Below are 18,581 nucleotides of genomic sequence, written 5' to 3'. Positions count from 1 at the left end.
TTAGGTGCATGCACAAAACAGAATGATTTCCAAGTGTACTGACCAGTGGCGGCCCATCCATTAGGGGGTGCACGGGTGCCGCCCCCACCATCCACGCGTCCGGCCCCCTGATTACAAAAGGGTGGGCTCAGGCAGAGCCGACCCAGTTGTGTGACAATATTGAATAAATATTTTCTATTGCCACACTGATCCTCCTCCCGGCCAATCAGGAAGCAGGGTTTGTTTGATTATTTTGAGATTGTTAGTTGTGTCTCACTGATACAGGTTGTGTTTTACTTGCCACATCGCCAGACAAAAACAGAGAGAAAAAGAAAACCGATGCAGCTACCACATCTAAAGCTACAATACATGTTTGGTTTTAATACCGCTTTAAGTAGAGGTGGGATAGGCTTCCTGAAAAAATTAGTTTTGAGGGATCATCTAAAGGCTGACAGGGTAGGAGATAGCCATACAGGTCAGATTAGAGAGTTCCAGAGGATGAGAGAGGTTCTGGAGATGTTCTGAAGGTAAACAAAAGAGGAAGCAACCAGGGAGATAGAGAGCAGAAGGTCTTAGAGTAGGGGTAGGCAACTTTTTGAGCACAGTGTGGCGAAAAATATTTTCAAAGAAATTGAGAGTAAATACTGTAAACTACTTGAGTAGTAGTGAGAAATTAACATCCTGCACTGTCACGCCTCGGATCAGTCCAAATTCATGCACCTTCACACCTCAGATCACGGTCCCCCCTGCACATCTGCCCCACCACTGTAACCCCCTCCACATCTGCCCCACCACTGTAACCCCCTCCACATCTGCCCCACCACATCTGCCCCACCACTGTAACCCCCTCCACATCTGCCTAGTTCAATCTATTTTTTAGTATTTTGAATTTTATTTGCTGGGCAATCAGAAGCAAGGCAGACTGAGCGGCTGGTAAGGTTGAGGAGTCTGGTATATGTGAGACAGGAGAACTCTACACTACTTGTATTTTGAGCTTGGGTCATCTGCTGTGTGCGTCCAGAATGTTGAGGGCAAAAGGCAGTTGCTGTGCAAAGAAGGCCAAAGGCAAGGTGTTATGTATTCCTGCTATAATCAATGTGTGCACAGTGACAAAACCCAGTAGGACTGGTTTCTGGGGTGAACCTGTGTATAATCTATTCATTTTAGTCTTTGTGGCCATTTGTATAAATTGGTGGCATATTCTTAGTTTGATGCCGTTATTTACCATTACTTTCTACAAAGTAATCTCCATTAAACGTCACACAAGTATCACAAATGCAGATGTACCACTATGAAATCTACTAAAGTGCCTGTTATCTGAAATAGTAAGAAACAGGTGCCAACATGAGATGCCTATGAGAATTAGCAACTGGGGGAAGGGAGAAGCAAAATGAATAATGGAACAGCTGGCAGAATTAGCAGACGATGGCTGCTACGCTTCTTTCTTTCAGCACAAAATGAAAGTCGAAGGAGATGACTAAACATAAACAGAAGCAAAACAATATAAATACCAGCGCAGAGACAATAGAAATAATAAAAAGGCATTCCTGCACTAGACAAACTGAGCAACAAAGCGATAAGCCAGAAAAATCGAACAGAGAAGCCACGCCATAGAAGATCTTGAGAACGGAAGCAAATGCAAAGCAAGGATTCTGCTTATTGTTGAATTTTGCTCTTTAACAGAAAGACATATGAAGCCAAGGAGTTCATGTCCATTTTAGGAAAAATAAATTATTATGCCATAGATTTAAACCATAATGAACAGTATACTTGGATTTGACTGCCTTCACCTGTATCCTTGCATCAGAATGTCAGCCCATCCAAAACATATTCCAGATTTCAATAGATGCTAGATGCCTCTCAGGGACACAATTTGTAAATATTCTGTGTTGAATTTCTAGGTGTGTATACCTGCAACAGCAAAATCATCTCCCTGTTGGTTTTCATGCTATGGCATATGCAGCAGATAAGGTTGGATTACCCTACTTCCCCCGCCATTTTGTAACAGAAAAAAAAAATAGAAGCCGATTGGTTTCTATGCAGAGCTGCACCAGTTTTAATAAATCCACCACCAAGGGCCAACTCACATGAAGTGCATCAGGCTGCGCTGGGCAAGTACCATATGTATGGTCAAGGAAAACTTCATTATGTCCATTTGTTCAGTTGACACCATTGTGCTGGAAAAAGGACATGCACTAATTTTTCCTCTCAGTGTTGTGATGCACTACAGATATTAAAGCTAAATGGGATGTACAATTTGTGACCTTCCAATAAAGTTAAAAAGATAAAAGTATAGAGTTCATCAGAACTGTGTGTGCAGCCACGTTACAAGCCCTAAAATGGATGGGAATAGCGCCTGGAATAGAGATGGCCTTTGACTTATGACTTTTCCCATCAGCAGACTTGTTCTGGGTTAGGAACTCTCTGGGATGGCCAGGCGCCTAGCATTTTCAGGATTAGGTTAACAGTGGCAGGCCCTATATTTCCCTTATAACAGGTGGGTAACCAATTCCCCAAATAATAGAAGTAGGTAGGGGGTGAATTAGCCCTCCAAACTATATGACTTTTTGGGAAACGACTACTTCAAAATAAAAATGCTTATTGTCAAAACAAAATAGCAATATTTCAACAGTTTCTCACGACCTCTTGTAGATCGTAATCTTGGAAAACAATACTTTTTATGGCTGCTTGTTTGTATTTTGTCAATGCAGATAAACAAAGCATAATAATGAATCCTTTGTTTGTTTGTTATTCTGTTCTATGTGCCTGCAAACTCAGCTTTGTTGCAGCATAGATATGCAAACTTACATTTTACAGCTTATCACAAATTGTTTAATAACACTTTGGAAGCTTGAGGGGGAAGACATTACACTAATGTAGCCATCACTAAAGCTGGAGCCAGACAAGCTATGTGCAGTACTACAGGCCATAACCTCAAAACTGGACAACACAGCCCATGGATTTTATGACTAGTGGACGGGATTTAAAAGCAAAATGAACAAAACATCAAGTTGCTTAGTAATAAACCGATTCCACGAAAAGATTTTCATGTAGAAATCGGATAGAAAATATGAAAACATCAGTAAATGTTAGGACACATTTACAGGGAAAACTGATGAGTGTAGCAAACAAAGTTTTAGAACACCCCAATATTTTTTTCAAATAATAAACGAGAGAGAAACTTTACAATCACTTTAGGTAATACTTGGACAGTACTGAACTGCAGGAAGTAGTATATTGCCTTTAAAAAGGCGAAAAAAAAGGCAATTAAAAAAAAAAAAGACAGACCATTATAACCCTTAAAATGTAGGTATTTAAAGAAATTGCAAAGAAAGTCAAGGTGTCAGAGCACAGTTTCCTACACCATTAAAAGGCACTTGTAAACTCGAGGAAACTGGCAGGAGGTGGTCTGGCAGACCCAATGTTACAACAGAAAAAACAACTACTTTCCCTGACCTTTTCATTAGCATGATATACTGTAAAGAGTGAGGGAGAGTATTTCAAGACTGTCCATGGTCACATGACGCAGAGCTATAGGGGACGTCTAAGAACACGTTTTCCTCATATGGTTCCAAACACATATATAGGGACTATGATGGCTTGCAATAAAAGAAAGACACTGAATATAGTGGAAAATTCCAACAATCTTCCTTCATTAGACATGCACAGCTTTATTCAGTGCATGCATAATGGGCAATGTCCACTTATTTTCAATGCCAATATTTTACCTGCAGGCTCCAAATGATTAATCCAACAGGAGCCACTGTACGTCCTACAACACTAAAAAGCAAACCTGTCCTAACGCCCCTTTCCAGCAGCTATATTCACTTTCAAAACATGTGACTTGCTCAGCGACAGTGTCAATGCCAGGTCTTTGGTCCAGTGTTTTGCATGGGAGAAGTAACAGTCCACAGCACTGTATAATCTCTGACTGTAGCAATTTCGAGTTTAGACAGGATTGTCATTCCACTTTGTTGACAGCTAAATGGAGTAGCAAGGGATCAAAGCAAAAGGGTATTTGCAGATAGGGAGGGGGCATTAAACAAACCCGTTGCTTTGCCCTTTAGTTATTGTAAAAATGGGTTGAAATGACTTTAAAATAGCAGCCAACTTTCTGATGTTTTCTTGTGATGTAATTCTTTCAGCGGGATTATGTAGGAAAGACAGGATTTCATTTTACTGGGCTTGGGATGTGTGTACAATGCATATTTTACAAAGTTAACTTGTGGTTAATGCAACCACACTTACTAAGCATAGTTAAAACTCAAAATGGTGAGCAGACCACAGGCCTGGACAGAATTCAGTCCACTCAATACCAATAATATTCCAAACGTCTGAAGAAAAATGACAACCACACTCAATTTGCAACATACCTTTGGAGAATATTTATTATAGGAGACTGGAATATATAAGGCTATTTGATGTGCCATTTCTTCTGAATGGGAATTCAGCTTTTTGTGATTTTTTTTGTTATTCACTTGTTACTTCCTTTTTATAAATAATAAATTGTTACAAACATCCCTGTGAGTCTTTACTATGGCCATTGCATTCACTTTCCTATATTATTTTTTGGAACTGTGTTTCAATGAGAACCTTCACTAACAATTTTTAATGGGGAGCTTATTGGTAACTAGTAACACAATTAGGGTAACCTAGAAGTGCACTCTAAATAACAATGCTGCTGTTCACAAAATGTCAAGTGTACCTAAAGCCACACTTTTTTTCTTTTTTCTCTGAAATCCCTTCCAATTGTATTTTTCATACATATATAATTAAAACCTTTATCTAAATGTGCTGTTTTACCTTTGGAAAACACTGGGAAATGGACTGCACCTTTTCTTAAACTGCAGCCGCAAGAAACTACATAATGCTATGCTTTTCACCGCCCGGGATAATGTACCGGCAGTTTCCAGTGTGTGGGGGTGCCATTAAAGCGGGGGTTCACCCAAAAAAAAAAATTAACGTGACATTCAGCCGAGTTGTCAGAATGACAATCGGCTGTTTTTTTTTCCCAGTGCCGTACATACCGTATTTTCACCGCCGCTTCCAGGTATGTAATGTGCGGGACTGGGTGTTCCTAATTGATTGACAGCCTTCCGACCAGCGCATACAGCGCGTCACGAGTTGCCGAAAGAAGCCGAACGTCGGTGCGCAGGTGCCGTATAGAGCAGATTTGCAGTCCGGCTTCTTTCGGCAACTAGTGACGCGCTGTATGCGCCGGTCGTTAGGATGTCAATCAATTAGGAACGCCCAGTCCCGCACATTACATACCCGGAAGCAGCGGTGAAAATACGGTATGTACGGCACTGGAAAAAAAAAAAACAGCCGATTGTCATTTTGACAACTCGGCTGAATGTCATTTTTTTGGGGTGAACCCCCGCTTTAAGAATTAATGGCATCCCCAAGAGTCTGCTAACAGCAGTGCATTTTTGCTGTGAGAAATTGTGTGACTTACACGCAGTCCTGCACCTGTAGTAAACCTAGACTTACTGCCTGTCCTGGATACACGTAAAGGAGGAAGTAAGGAGGAAATTTCTTCTTAGGGCTCATTTAGACAGCTGATGAAGGACAACAAGAATCAGCATTTCTGTGCAGTTGGTAACACAAGCATTTGCAACCTGCCACAGCCAACAATGGCTGTTGGCATGTAACCACACATAACAGAGCGAGAACCTACATGCAGTTAGGGACAGATGAACAGCCCAAAATATAGACTTTGCACCCAAGGTTGCTCATCTAACCCTGACAGCATGTAACTGCTAGATGTGTGGTTGCATGTAAAAAGCCGCAGCACCCGTCAGCCTGTCATTGATTTGTACAGGCTGCTAAATGCAAGCTCTTGCGTTACCCACTGCATAGAAATGCTGATCCTTGGCAGCAAACCGTCCATAATGGCCAACTGAATGAGCCCTTAGATAACTGTCAATGAACAGCTGTCTCCATTGGAAGATTTTCTCATCTCCTGTCCTGATGACAATCATAAAGGTTTGATGTCCTAACACTTGTCTGTTCTAGTAACAGTGGTCAACAGGACAAACAGAGGGTACATTTCCCAAACTGACATGTTATACAGCGCCAACCGTTGGTGCAGTGTTTACAACAGAAGTGCAGACAATACATTTTAATACAGGAGAAAGAGGGTCCTGCTTGTTAGAGCTTACAATTGAGGAGGAAGGGTCAAGTGATACAAAAGGTAATAACTGAGGGAGATGATCTGATGGAGAAAATAAAAGTACAGTTGTTGGGTAGGGGGGAGAATAGGCCTCTTTGAAAAAGAGGGTTGTACCTTCAGAAAATGCAGGGAAATTGACCCCACCTTTGCAAAACAAATTGCAGCAAAAATAAAATGATATCATATATTTGTCCTTAAAATATCATTTCAGCCATAAATCAACAGTTTCTTCTGTATTGTCTAATCTCCCACAAAACGATGTTATGGCTTTAAACTATATAGCCATAAAATCGTTTTGTGGGTGATCAGAAAAACACCTGGGAGGAGGTCAGGTTGAATCTGGATCTGATAACTGTGGAATGATCAGACGACACATGAAATGTATTCTTTTTGTTTCTATTCTTTATTACAACGAAACAAAATAGCTACACTTGAAGTTATGTAAGCGTGTCATTGATTAACCTTGGATGCTTTTATCCTTCCTCGTGTGACCTTCTGTTCCTTATCTGTACAGGATCCTCCGATGTTGGAGGGATGGTGCATAGCTGACATCATGCCTTCCAGCACAGACAATGCATTGGTTGAGGGGTGTCTGTGACTTAACCCCAACATTCCCTCTTAAGGCTAAGCACAGGCCGTGCCTCCTCTCAGTGACTTGCCCCCCGCTGTGTGATGTCAGAGTGAACCCCGGGAATGAGCTGGGTGATGTCACGCAGTGAACCCCGGGGATGAGCTGGGTGACGTCACGTAGCGCTCCCCGCAGGGCCCGCCCCCTGCCAATGTCTGCGGCTGCCAGAGCGGCTCGTCCAGTGGAACCTGTTGCTCTCGTCCTCGGGGTAGTGAGGCAGGATATGATCGAGGAGGAGGGAAGAAGAAGGGGGCAAGGCCAGCAGACAGCAGCCATGCTTATGGCAGAAAAGTGGGAGGGAGGAAGGGAACTGATTGATGGCCCGGTCTGCTCAGCTCTCCATTATACCTCCGTGCGGCGGCGCCCCCTTCCTTCCTCATCACACTCCCCCCATCTCCAAACAAACACCACCCCCCTCCTCCATTTGGGGGAGTTGAGATGTTGCCAGGCAGAATCTCTGCGACACCATTCCTTCTAGGGTGGCACGAGTTTCACCAATACACACATAGGAGGGGGAGGGGGCACACACAGGGCCATCCAGCCATGCAAGTTTCCCTGTCTTTTCTCTATAATATACCTTCTCTGCAGTACACATGACACGAACAAAGACACACACTGCACTATGCAACTTCAAAGCGATCCACCATTGCCAGCGATCCCTGCAATGCGGAGGACGGCTCCCTACAAATAATAAGCACACACATACACACTCCGTATTGTCATTTATTGTCCGGGCAACGTGAGAGCACAGCAGCCGGCCTGACAAAGAACAACTTTCTGATGGCCTATGTGTGTTTGTTATCATGGCTTTCTTCCTGCCAGCCTGCACACATCAAAGGCCTCCCTCCCTCCTCCTCAGAGACATTTAAACCTGCTGCAGGCTGCTCCGTGTGCGGAAACGGCCCTTTCTAAACATAGCCCGGCTATACCGGATGATGACAGAAACCCGACACAAAGGAACCCCCCCCCCCCCCTCTCACTGCCAACACAACTTATCCCCCGATCCGGGTACACATCGCCCATCAGCAGCCATTCCACATTCTTCCTTAGCATTGTGTCACCCGAGGTCAGCACGTATCTAGAACCCCAGCTGCAGAGCCCCATCCCTGGATTCCGGGGGGGGGGGGGCAGGCAAGACATTTAAAAGGTCCGCCTGGAGGGGAGCCCCGCACAACAATAACACAACACAATCCCCATCTTCCCCAAAGATGTACTTACATATTTCTTCTGGATAATATTTCGCTTGGGCCTTTCCTTGCTCATTCTGATCTCCTGATCGGGTCAGCAGCAGACAAACCACTGATTCATGAATTAAAGCCCCGACACCAATAGGAAAAGACCAAGTAATCCCGATGCTGGTGATGTCTGCTAATCCTCCTCCGACTTCTTCCTCTCCCGTTCACCTTGAAAGCAATCCTTTGTGGGAAGCCGGTCGATGCATACAAAAAAACTAACACTTTAATAAAATAATCATAGTGGAGAGATTCGCCTTGAGAAGAGAAGCTAGGAAGGGAACGCCGCCCTGTGCTTTTTGTTGTTAGTATTCACAGTCTCCAGTACAAATGGAACATGGTTTTGGCTTGTGATCAGAAGCTACATCTTGCACAGTAATGTCACCTGGGGAACTAGAGGTGGTCGTGTCTAAAAAAGGGGTGCAAGGGTGTGCATAAATAATAAAATAAAAAAGCAGATGTTGGAAGTCACGTTTGAGCTGCAGAACTCTAGCAGCAGTGAGCTCTGCACTGTGTGTCTCTCTCCAGAAAGCTTTTTTTTTTTTTTCTTCTCTCGGTCTCCTCCAGCCAATGGCAGCAAAAGCAGGGTGGTGTCTAGTTCCCATGCAGAGAAAGAGCCAGTGACGTCACTGTGACGTCAGCTCATCACATGGCCCAGGGATGGGAGGTTCTGCTTTTGGAAGGCTTGATGCACAGAAGCTGATTAGGGGGAAATAATGAGAGCAGGCTCAGTTTTGCATGCCAAACAAACCATGGACCATCACAGCAATGAGCATACTGCTTCCTCACCTCTTATGCAGCTTATTCATTAGAAAAATTAAAGCTTTTTCTCACAGCAACTCGTTTCTGTAGACTCAATGCTCAAGTTATAATGCATGAGCTATTTAATGCTCTCACTGCTGAAAAGCTTGATTGTTATCATAAAAAAAACATTTAGACCTCATTCAAACATTGTGCATATGTGTGCTGTCACTCTGCATGCATAGGGCAGCCCACAACAAACACAGGAAACAAGGGCTTCAAGTTTTCTTGCACATTTTTCATGCTCAAAAATGTATATCTGTTTGCTACTCCTTACCAATAAATGGCACCCAAAGCACAACACATGTTTTTTTACATGCTTCATAAATGCAGACAAAATCACACAATGTGTACACTCTCATGTGCTACTACAGTGTGAATGCAACAGAGTAGTGAGTGGAGCCTTGTGTCACTTGTTTATCTCATGAAAGATAACATCTGAACTCTATATTTATTTTTAGTATATGTATTTATATAGCACTGACAATTTACACAGCACACTACAATTTCACATCAGTCCCTGCACTTAGGGAGCTTACAATGTAAGGTCCCTATCTTCCATGCATACATACACATATTAGAGCCAATTAACCTACCAGCATGCCTTCAGAATGTAGGAGGAAACCAGAATACACAGGGGAAGCCCCCACAAGAACAGGGAGAATATGGAAACTCCATGCATGACTGGCATAAGAACCAGGGACCCCAGTGCTGCAAGACAGAAGTTCTAACTAACCCGTAAGACATGGTTCACACTAGTGCAATTCATTAGGGATGAGCTCTGGCGTATTCGCACAGTCCTCGTACAGAGCCCGCCAGGAAGTCTGCACGGCGTTGCGCTAATCACAGGCAGGGAGACATTTCCAGATGCTCGGCTGCAGAGATCAGGAAATGTCTCCCTGCCTGTGGTTAGCGCAGCGCAGTGCCGACTTCCTGACGGGCTCTGTACGTGGACTGTGCGAACACGCCAGAGCTCATCCCTACAATTCAGATGTGTTTTGAGTCGCACAGAATTGCATGACAATGGACATCACTTTGTTTTCAATGTTCACATCAATGAAGCACAGCGCAGTGTGATATTGGAAAAGGGTCCTCTGCTACCTTAGTGCTTTTCCAGCACTATTCTGGCCTCATAGAATATGCAAACCACATCCAAGTACTACCCAAGTAGCATCAAATAAGTTCACTGAGATTCGGATGAAAATCTGATCACAGCAGTGTCAACCTAGCCTAAGGCATTTTGCCTTAGTTCTCATTAATCAGCACATGGTATATTCTAGAATTCATTGTAGAGTTACTTAACTATTTCTCACATGGCCACTGTACATGTACAGCCAGGTCGGCGCTTTCTCCTTCTGAGTGGACGTTCAGAAGAAGGAGAGATCATGCGGCATGATCCCGACGCCCTCATGTCACCCGGACACGGCGCATCTCCCATCGGCAGGAGGGCTCTGTGATTGGCCCTCCTGATCCAATCACAGTTGTCATGTGACCTAAATAGAGAGCCGGTTGCTAGGTGATCGACTCTCCTCTCCTTACACGGAAGTTGTCAGTTAGGAGAGGAGAGTGGATCTCTGCAGCTGGCCGGTGATCAGTATCAGCTGTATTTTACAGCCTTTTACACACTGATCACCGGCCCAGTGTCCCCACACAAAGTCCCCAAAACACTGTCCCCACACACATGTCCCCACACAGTAAAAACACCTGTCCGCCACATATGTAACAGTAAAAATCACATGTCCCAATGATCATCTGCACACATATGTCCGTGATCACCTGCGCCTGCGCACATCTGTACATGACCATCTGCGCACATCTGTCCGTGATCACACAAACCAATTATACACTTAACGGGATTATTTTTTTTTACCAAAGACGTAGCAGAATACAATTTGGCTTAAATGTATGACAAAATTAGATTTTTTGGATTTCTTTTAAAATAGAAAGAAGAAAACATTTTTTTTTTCAAATTTCCGCTCTTTTTTTCTTATATCGCAAAAAATAAAAAACGTAGTCAAGAATAAATACCACCAAAATAAAGCTCTATTTGGGTATAGCGTAGCATGAACTCCCAATTGTAATTGAAATTGCGAGAGCGATGAAAGCTGAAAATTGGTCCGGGAAGGAAGGGGGCGAAAGTGCCTGGTAATGAGGTGGTTAAAGCAGTACTTGTCTATTTCTAAAAAGTTAAAGTGGTTGTAAACAGTTCCATATACCCAGTGAAGTGACTCGCCTCAGGTGATAAAAAGAAATACAACAAATCCTCCTACATAAGCTGTACCCGTCTATCTGCAACCCTTTCTGCTCTACATCTGTTCAAAGTGCAGAATTTGAAAGCTTTTCTGAGAGTTCAGAAAAAAGGGTGCAGAGAGCTGAAGTTACACTCTCAGTGAGGAGAGCTCTGATAGCTGATTGGAGAGAATGGAAGGGGACCCCCCTCCACATAGCACACAAGAACAGAGCTGGAGATCCCTTCCCTGTCACCATTTTTCTCTTGGTGTCAGGAAAACTTGTCAGAAGTGATTGATGCTGATAGAGGAATAACACAGCAGACAAAAGTGACACTAATGCCATGTACACACGATCGGAATTTCCGACAACAAATGTTCGATGTGAGCTTTTGGTCGGATATTCCGACCGTGTGTATGTTCCATCGGACATTTGCTGTCGGAATTTCCGACAACAAATGTTTGAGAGCTGGTTCTCAATTTTTCCGACAACAAAAGTTCTTGTCGGAAATTCCGATCGTCTGTATGCAATTCCGACGCACAAAAATCCTACGCATGCTCGGAATCATTGAACTTGTGTATGCAAGACAAGTTTGAGCCAACATTCGGTCGGAAAAAAAAAAATCCATGGTTTTGTTGTCAGAATGTCCGATCGTGTGTACACGGCATTAGTGCTCCTGAGACAAGAACACGATTTTAGAAGGATATCCTTAGTTCAAATTTCATGTCTGAGGTTTACAACCACTTTAAAGTGGGATTTCACAATTTTGCCACATTTAACCACTTCAGCCCCAGAAGATTTTACCCCCTTCCTGACCAGAGCACTTTTTACTTTAACTGACAATTGCGTGGTCTTGCAACGCTGTACCCAAACAAAATTTGCGTCCTTTTTCCCCCACAAATAAAGCTTTCTTTAAATGGTATTTGATGACCTATTTTTTGCGCTATAAACAAAAAAGAGTGGCAAATTAAAAAAAATACTATATTTCTTATTTTTTGCTATAATAAATATCCCTAAATTTGAAAAGTTTAGGCCAATATATATTCTTCTACATATTGTTGGTAAAAAAAAATCGCAATAAGCGTGTGTATATATATATATATATATACCGTATTTGCCGGCATATAAGACGACCCCCAAACTTTCCAGGAAAAATGTTGGTTTTGGGATATACTCGCCGTATGAGGCCTTGTACACACGAGGAGACATGTCCGATGAAAACAGTCCGTTTTCATTGGACATGTCACCTGGGAGTTTTTGGTCTGATGTGTGTACACATCATCAGACCAAAATCCCCGCGGTGACGTAGAAGACACCAACGTTCTCAAACACGGAAGTGCAATGCTTCCACGCATGCATCGAATCAATTCGACGCATGCGCGGGATTTTGGGACGCTGGTTACACGTCATAACCAGCGGACATGTCCGATTAGGTGTACTAACCATCGGACATGTCCGACGGACATGTTTCCAGCGGACAAGTTTCTTAGCATAAACTTTTGTCCGCTGGAAACCTGTCCGCTAGGCCGGAAACCTGTCCGCTAGGCCGTACACACGGTCGGACATGTCCGCGGAAACTGGTCCGCGGACCAGTTTCAGCGGACATGTTCGACCGTGTGTACAAGGCCTAAGACTACCCCCTTTCTACTTGTCTTTCTGGAAGCTGAGGGGTAGCCGGAACAACCGCTGACAGAAACAACCGCTGACAGAAACAGGCTTTTTTCAAATCTCACTGTGCCATTACATTACATGCCCCCACTGTGCCATTACATTACATGCCCCCCACTGTGCCATTAAATTACATGCCCCCACTGTGCCATTACATTACATGCCCCCACTGTGCCATTACATTACATGCCCCCACTGTGCCATTACATTACATGCCCCCACTGTGCCATTACATTACATGCCCCCACTGTGCCATTACATTACATGCCCCCATTACATGCCCCCACTGTGCCATTACATTACATGCCCCCACTGTGCCATTACATTACATGCCCCCACTGTGCCATTACATTACATGCCCCCACTGTGCCATTAAATTACATGCCCCCACTGTGCCATTACATTACATGCCCCCACTGTGCCATTACATTACATGCCCCCACTGTGCCATTACATTACATGCCCCCATTACATGCCCCCACTGTGCCATTACATTACATGCCCCCACTGTGCCATTACATTACATGCCCCCACTGTGCCATTAAATTACATGCCCCCACTGTGCCATTACATTACATGCCCCCACTGTGCCATTACATTACATGCCCCCACTGTGCCATCACTTGCCCCCACTGTGCCATCACTTGCCCCCACAGTGCCATCACTTGCCCCCACTTTCCCTCCCACTGTGCCATCACTCACGTTTTGCAGGTTCTGGCTTCCAGGCCGGTGACAGTCTCCGTCTGCTGCGAGCGTCCATGATTTGAAAGCCGCGCCTTCTTCTTAGACTGTCCTGTGATAGGCGGAACACAAATCTTCCCAGCAGCACCTCTGTTCTGCCTATCACGGATGCCTTCTCATCCTCGGACGAGAGGACATCCGTGATATGCGGAACACAGAACAGAGGCGCTGCTGGGAAGATTTGTGTTCCGCCTATCACAGGACAGTCTGAGAAGAAGGCGCGGCTTTCAAATCATGGACGCCCGCAGCAGCACGGAGACTGTCCCCGGCGTATAAGACGACCCCCGACTTTGGATGCATTTTTTTGCATCCAGAAAGTCGTCTTATACGCCGGAAAATACGGTATATATATATATATACAAACTATGGGAAAGATAAAAATGCACTGATTACTGTGTAAATGTCACTGGCAGGGAAGGGGTTAACACTAGGGGGCGATCAAGGGGTTACCTGTGTGTTCCCTCAGTGTGTTGTAACTGTGTGGGGATGGGAGTGACTCTTAAACGCCGTATTTGCCGGCGTTTAAGACGACCCCCTAATTTTCCAGCTAAAATCTTGGTTTTGGGATATACTCACCTTATAAGACGACCCCCTTGCTTCACTGTGCCATTACATGCCTCACTGTACTGTGCCATTACATGCCTCACTGGACTTTGCCATTACATGCCTCACTGTACTGTGCAATTACATGCCTCACTGTACTGTGCCATTACATGCCTCACTGTTCCCCTGCCATTACATGCCTCACTGTTCCCCTGCCATTACATGCCTCACTGTTCCCCTGCCATTACATGCCTCACTGTTCCCCTGCCATTACATGCCTCACTGTTCCCCTGCCATTACATCCCTTACTGTTCCCCTGCCATTACATGCCTCACTGTTCCCCTGCCATTACATGCCTCACTGTTCCCCTGCCATTACATCCCTTACTGTTCCCCTGCCATTACATGCCTCACTGTTCCCCTGCCATTACATGCCTCACTGTTCCCCTGCCATTACATCCCTTACTGTTCCCCTGCCATTACATGCCTCACTGTTCCCCTGCCATTACATGCCTCACTGTTCCCCTGCCATTACATGCCTCACTGTTCCCGTGCCATTACATCCCTCACCTGGACGATCCCTTACCTTTTCCTGACATGCAGTCTCAGATTACGGGTGTCAATTGTTTAAAATCCAAGCCTCCTCCTCGTGCTGTTCCGCGATAGGTGGAACACTCAGTTTCCCAGCAGTGCCTTGTGTTCAGTGTTCCGCCTATCACGGATGTCCTCTTGACCGAGGCCGAAGATGAGAAGACAGCCGTGATAGGCAGAACACTGAACAGAGGCGCTGCTGGGAAACAGTGTTCTGCCTATCACAGAACAGCACCAGGAGGAGGCGCGGCTTTTAAACAATGGACGCCCGCCGCGCATACAGGTACCGGCGTATAAGACGACCCCCAACTTTTGAGGGAATTTGAAGTACAAAAGGTCGTCTTATTCGCCAGAAAATACAGTATATGTTTCCTCTTACCTGACAGCACAGGAATTTGTGTGTTTACACACACAAATACCCGTGTTGGCGCTTGTGCATGCGATTGCCCGTGGCCGGTGGCGATCGTGCCCCCGTGCGAGAAGAATGTACCCGTACGTGATTTCGCCCAGGTGGGCCGTTCTGCCACAGTTTATCTGCATGAGCCAGTCGGGAACCGATTAATAATGCAAAGCAGGGAAATCGAATAATAAACTTTTTAGGGGGTCGTTCACACTGATCACAAGGCTGCTGCTGTGCGTTGGGAAGAAACAGTGCCAATGAACCAATCCTGGTGCATAACACTAATTACATTTTTTTTTTTGTTAAAAATTTATTAAAAGGTGACAAGTGACTTTTTTAGTAAAGTTCTGTTCACACAGCGACATTGCAATGCATTAGTTTGTGTATCAACCCACTGTACTGGAAAAAAGTACTGTATACAGTACTGGCCCCAAAGAAAACAATTTTTTTTGCCTTGTCTTGCATTGTGTCTGCACAGGCAAAGCTGCCCAGTACACCTGGCGTGAAAAAGCCCTAAATGGTGTGGATTGTTAAATTTGGTCTTATTTACACTCATCTGTTTCCCTGCAGTAAGACTGCCCCCAGACCTTTGCATTGTATAAATGCCTGTTACTGCAATACAAGGTAGCAATATATTAGTACGTTCCTAATTATTCTGAACATCTTTGCATTTGTTAATGTATTTAGTGTTGAAGTAAGGCAGTCTATTCATTTGTAATGAGCTTTTGGGATGCCATTCAGAATGAATGACAACATACTATACACATATTGTGTTTTCTGGCACTGCCATTCATTCTGAATTGCATCCCAACACACATATGCAGCAAACATAAACATGCAGTTTCTATGTGGCTGATTAACATCCATGATCTCCAACTTAGGGTATTTTTTAAAGCGTAACTCCACTTTCCCTGAGAAAAAAACATTCCCCTCTGGGTGATTTATGTACATTTCAGGATTTTACAAACTTTGTTGCAGATTCATTCATTTTTGTTCCAGGGGATGCCTGAAATATGACTTGTATCTTAGTGCAGACTGGGAAAATCAGTGAGCCAATCACACAAGCAGGAAATTACATATCTGGGGGTGTTCTGTACACATTCTGTATACAGAACACCTCCAGGTAGTCATATTGCATTTTCAGAAAATTACAGCGGCTGCAGATTGAAAAGCAAAGGTCATTTTTATTAACATTCAATTACAATATGACTTGTGTCGCAATTATTATTTTTACGTTATTTGCTGTTTTATTCCCCCCCATGAAAGTGGAGTTATCCTTTAAGTTTATTAGAAAATCCAATTTACAGGCCGGAATCTGTTTTTATTTCTTAGATAAAAAAAAGATTTTCTCTGGCCTTGCATTTATTGCAGAGGACTTATTGCCATTGCAGTCAAAAATCAATATCCCCTTCCTTTCATTTCTTCGATAAATTCTGGGGTGCTCAATTTTTTTTTCAATTTGGATCTCAGAGGGACATATAATCTAATTAGGATTTGAGAAGCCATTGAATGGAACACGGCCTTCAATGCCAAGGATGAGTATTATGAAGTGCCTTTTGATGCCTTTAGATTATACAATTCCCCGGCAATCTTCCAAATTTTCATCAACAAGGTCTTCTGCGACCTCTTTTTACTTATGTAATAGTACAAATAAAATATATTATGTTCTACTCCCCAGACCTGTGCATTCATTGTCTTTATGTGAAAATAGTTCTGCAGCAGCTTTAAGACAACAATCTCTATATCAAGTTTAGGGCTGTACTAACAATTAGACCCCTTTCACACTGAGGAGTTTTTCAGGCGGTACAGCGCTAAAAATAGCGCTGCTATACCGCCTGAAAAACTCCTGCACTGCATACTCAATGTGAAAGCCAGAGGGCTTTACACTGAGGCGATGCGCTGACGGGAGAGAAAAAAAATCTCCTGTCAGCAGCATCTTTGGAGCGGTGAGAGGAGCGGCGTGTATACCGCTCCTTCACTGCTCCTTCCCATTTAAAACAATGGGAAACCGCGGCAATACCGCCCCCTTTATCGGCCGCTAGCGGGGGTTAATACCGCACCGCTAGCGGCCGAATCCCGCGTCAAATCCGACGGTATAGCGCCGCTATTTTTAGCGGCGCTATACCGCCACTGCGCCTCCCGCCCCAGTGTGAAAGGGGCCTTATTTTCATAATCGATTAGTTGGCCGATTATTGTTTCGATTAATCGGATAATAGCCTTTAAAAAAATTAAAAAAATAAATAGCATTTTTACTTTTTTTTGGGCCAATTTGTTGTTGGGCAGATTACAAAACACATATTGCCGCAAAAACACATTACATGCTTTTCTGCAGCTTCTCCATTGAAGTATATTGAAAAAAAAAAAAAAAAAAACTAGCACCGTATTGCGTTAAAAAGTCCTTGCCCTATCCAAATACGCAGCAGCTGAAAAAAAATCATGGATGTGAACGTGTCCCATAGGAAAACATGTAAATATACTGTAGTGTGTTTCTGCAAAAAACACCAAAAAAACAGAGGTGTTAACCCAGGCCTGAGATGTTTAGTAACATAATGGGGTTAAAAAACAAAAATAAGTACAAAAAGAGCAAATAATCGCTACTGTAAGGGGTTCATTCTTTTACTGTAAGACAGTGAAAGTAATATTTACAGTAGCGATTTGCTTTTTTGTACTATAAAGGGCTTATTTTAGTTTTTTTTAACCCCATTATGTTACTGGCCGATTAATTGATTATGAAAATTGTAATCGATTAATTTCATAATCGATTAGATGTCGATTAATCGATTAGTTGTTTCGGCCCTAATCAAGTTGGAAAAATGCTATTTCAATCAAACACGGGTACCATTCCTTAGCTATGTTGTCACAGTCTTTTCATGGATCCAGACAAACTACAGGCTTTATCCAACTGGACCCAGTTTTCAGGAATAAAGGCAAAGCAACGCATCAATTACTATGGCCAGTTTATTTGTGACTACTCTACCTTAGAGGCCCTATTATGTTTCTTAGCTGAATGGGTGCTATTGCAAAGCAATGCCCCCTGAAGCTGTCAATGACTTTTACAAACCCAAAGCTGGATTCCTTCCACTTCTATTCATCAATGTACCAATGTCACCAAAGCCTTTTTTTAACCACTTCAGCCCCGGACCATTTCGCTGCCCGAAGACCAGAGCACTTTTTGCGATTCGGCACTGCTTCGATTTAACTGACAATTGCGCGGTCGTGCGACGTGGCTCCCAAACAAAATTGACGTCCGTTTTTTTCCCACAAATAGAGCTTTCTTTTGGTGGTATTTGATCACCTCTGCAGGTTTTTATTTTTTGCGTTATAAACAAAAATAGAGCGCCAATTTTGAACAAAAAGCAATATTTTTTACTTTTTGCTATAATAAATACCCCCCAAAAAATCTATAAAAAAACTAAATGTTTTCCCAGTTTAGGCCGATATGTATTCTTCTACATATTTTTGGTAAAAAAAATCGCAATAAGTGTATATTGATTGGTTTGCGCAAAAGTTATAGCATCTACAAAATAGGGGATAGTTTTATGGTATTTTTATTAATATTTTTTTTTTACTAGTAATGGCGGCGATCTGCGATTTTTAT

General features: G+C 43.4%; 1 protein-coding gene across 2 annotated transcripts in view; it reads right to left on the bottom strand.

Annotated features, from left to right (window-relative positions):
- JARID2 (jumonji and AT-rich interaction domain containing 2) overlaps positions 1–8,598 on the bottom strand; it is a 272,215-nt gene extending 263,617 nt beyond the window's left edge. Inside the window, exon 1 of one of the 2 annotated variants that reach the window (XM_040353752.1) lies at positions 7,998–8,598. In XM_040353752.1, the coding sequence (XP_040209686.1) occupies positions 7,998–8,042 (45 nt within the window). In that variant the 5' untranslated portion in view covers positions 8,043–8,598. The remainder of the gene's footprint in view (positions 1–7,997) is intronic. The other variant, XM_040353751.1, reaches the window with a different exon arrangement.
- Between the last annotated feature and the right edge of the window lie 9,983 nt (positions 8,599–18,581).

The sequence above is a fragment of the Rana temporaria genome, chromosome 5 (assembly GCF_905171775.1).
Source record: "Rana temporaria chromosome 5, aRanTem1.1, whole genome shotgun sequence".
Classification (NCBI taxonomy): domain Eukaryota; kingdom Metazoa; phylum Chordata; class Amphibia; order Anura; family Ranidae; genus Rana; species Rana temporaria.
This window is presented reverse-complemented; position numbering and strand designations above follow the sequence as displayed.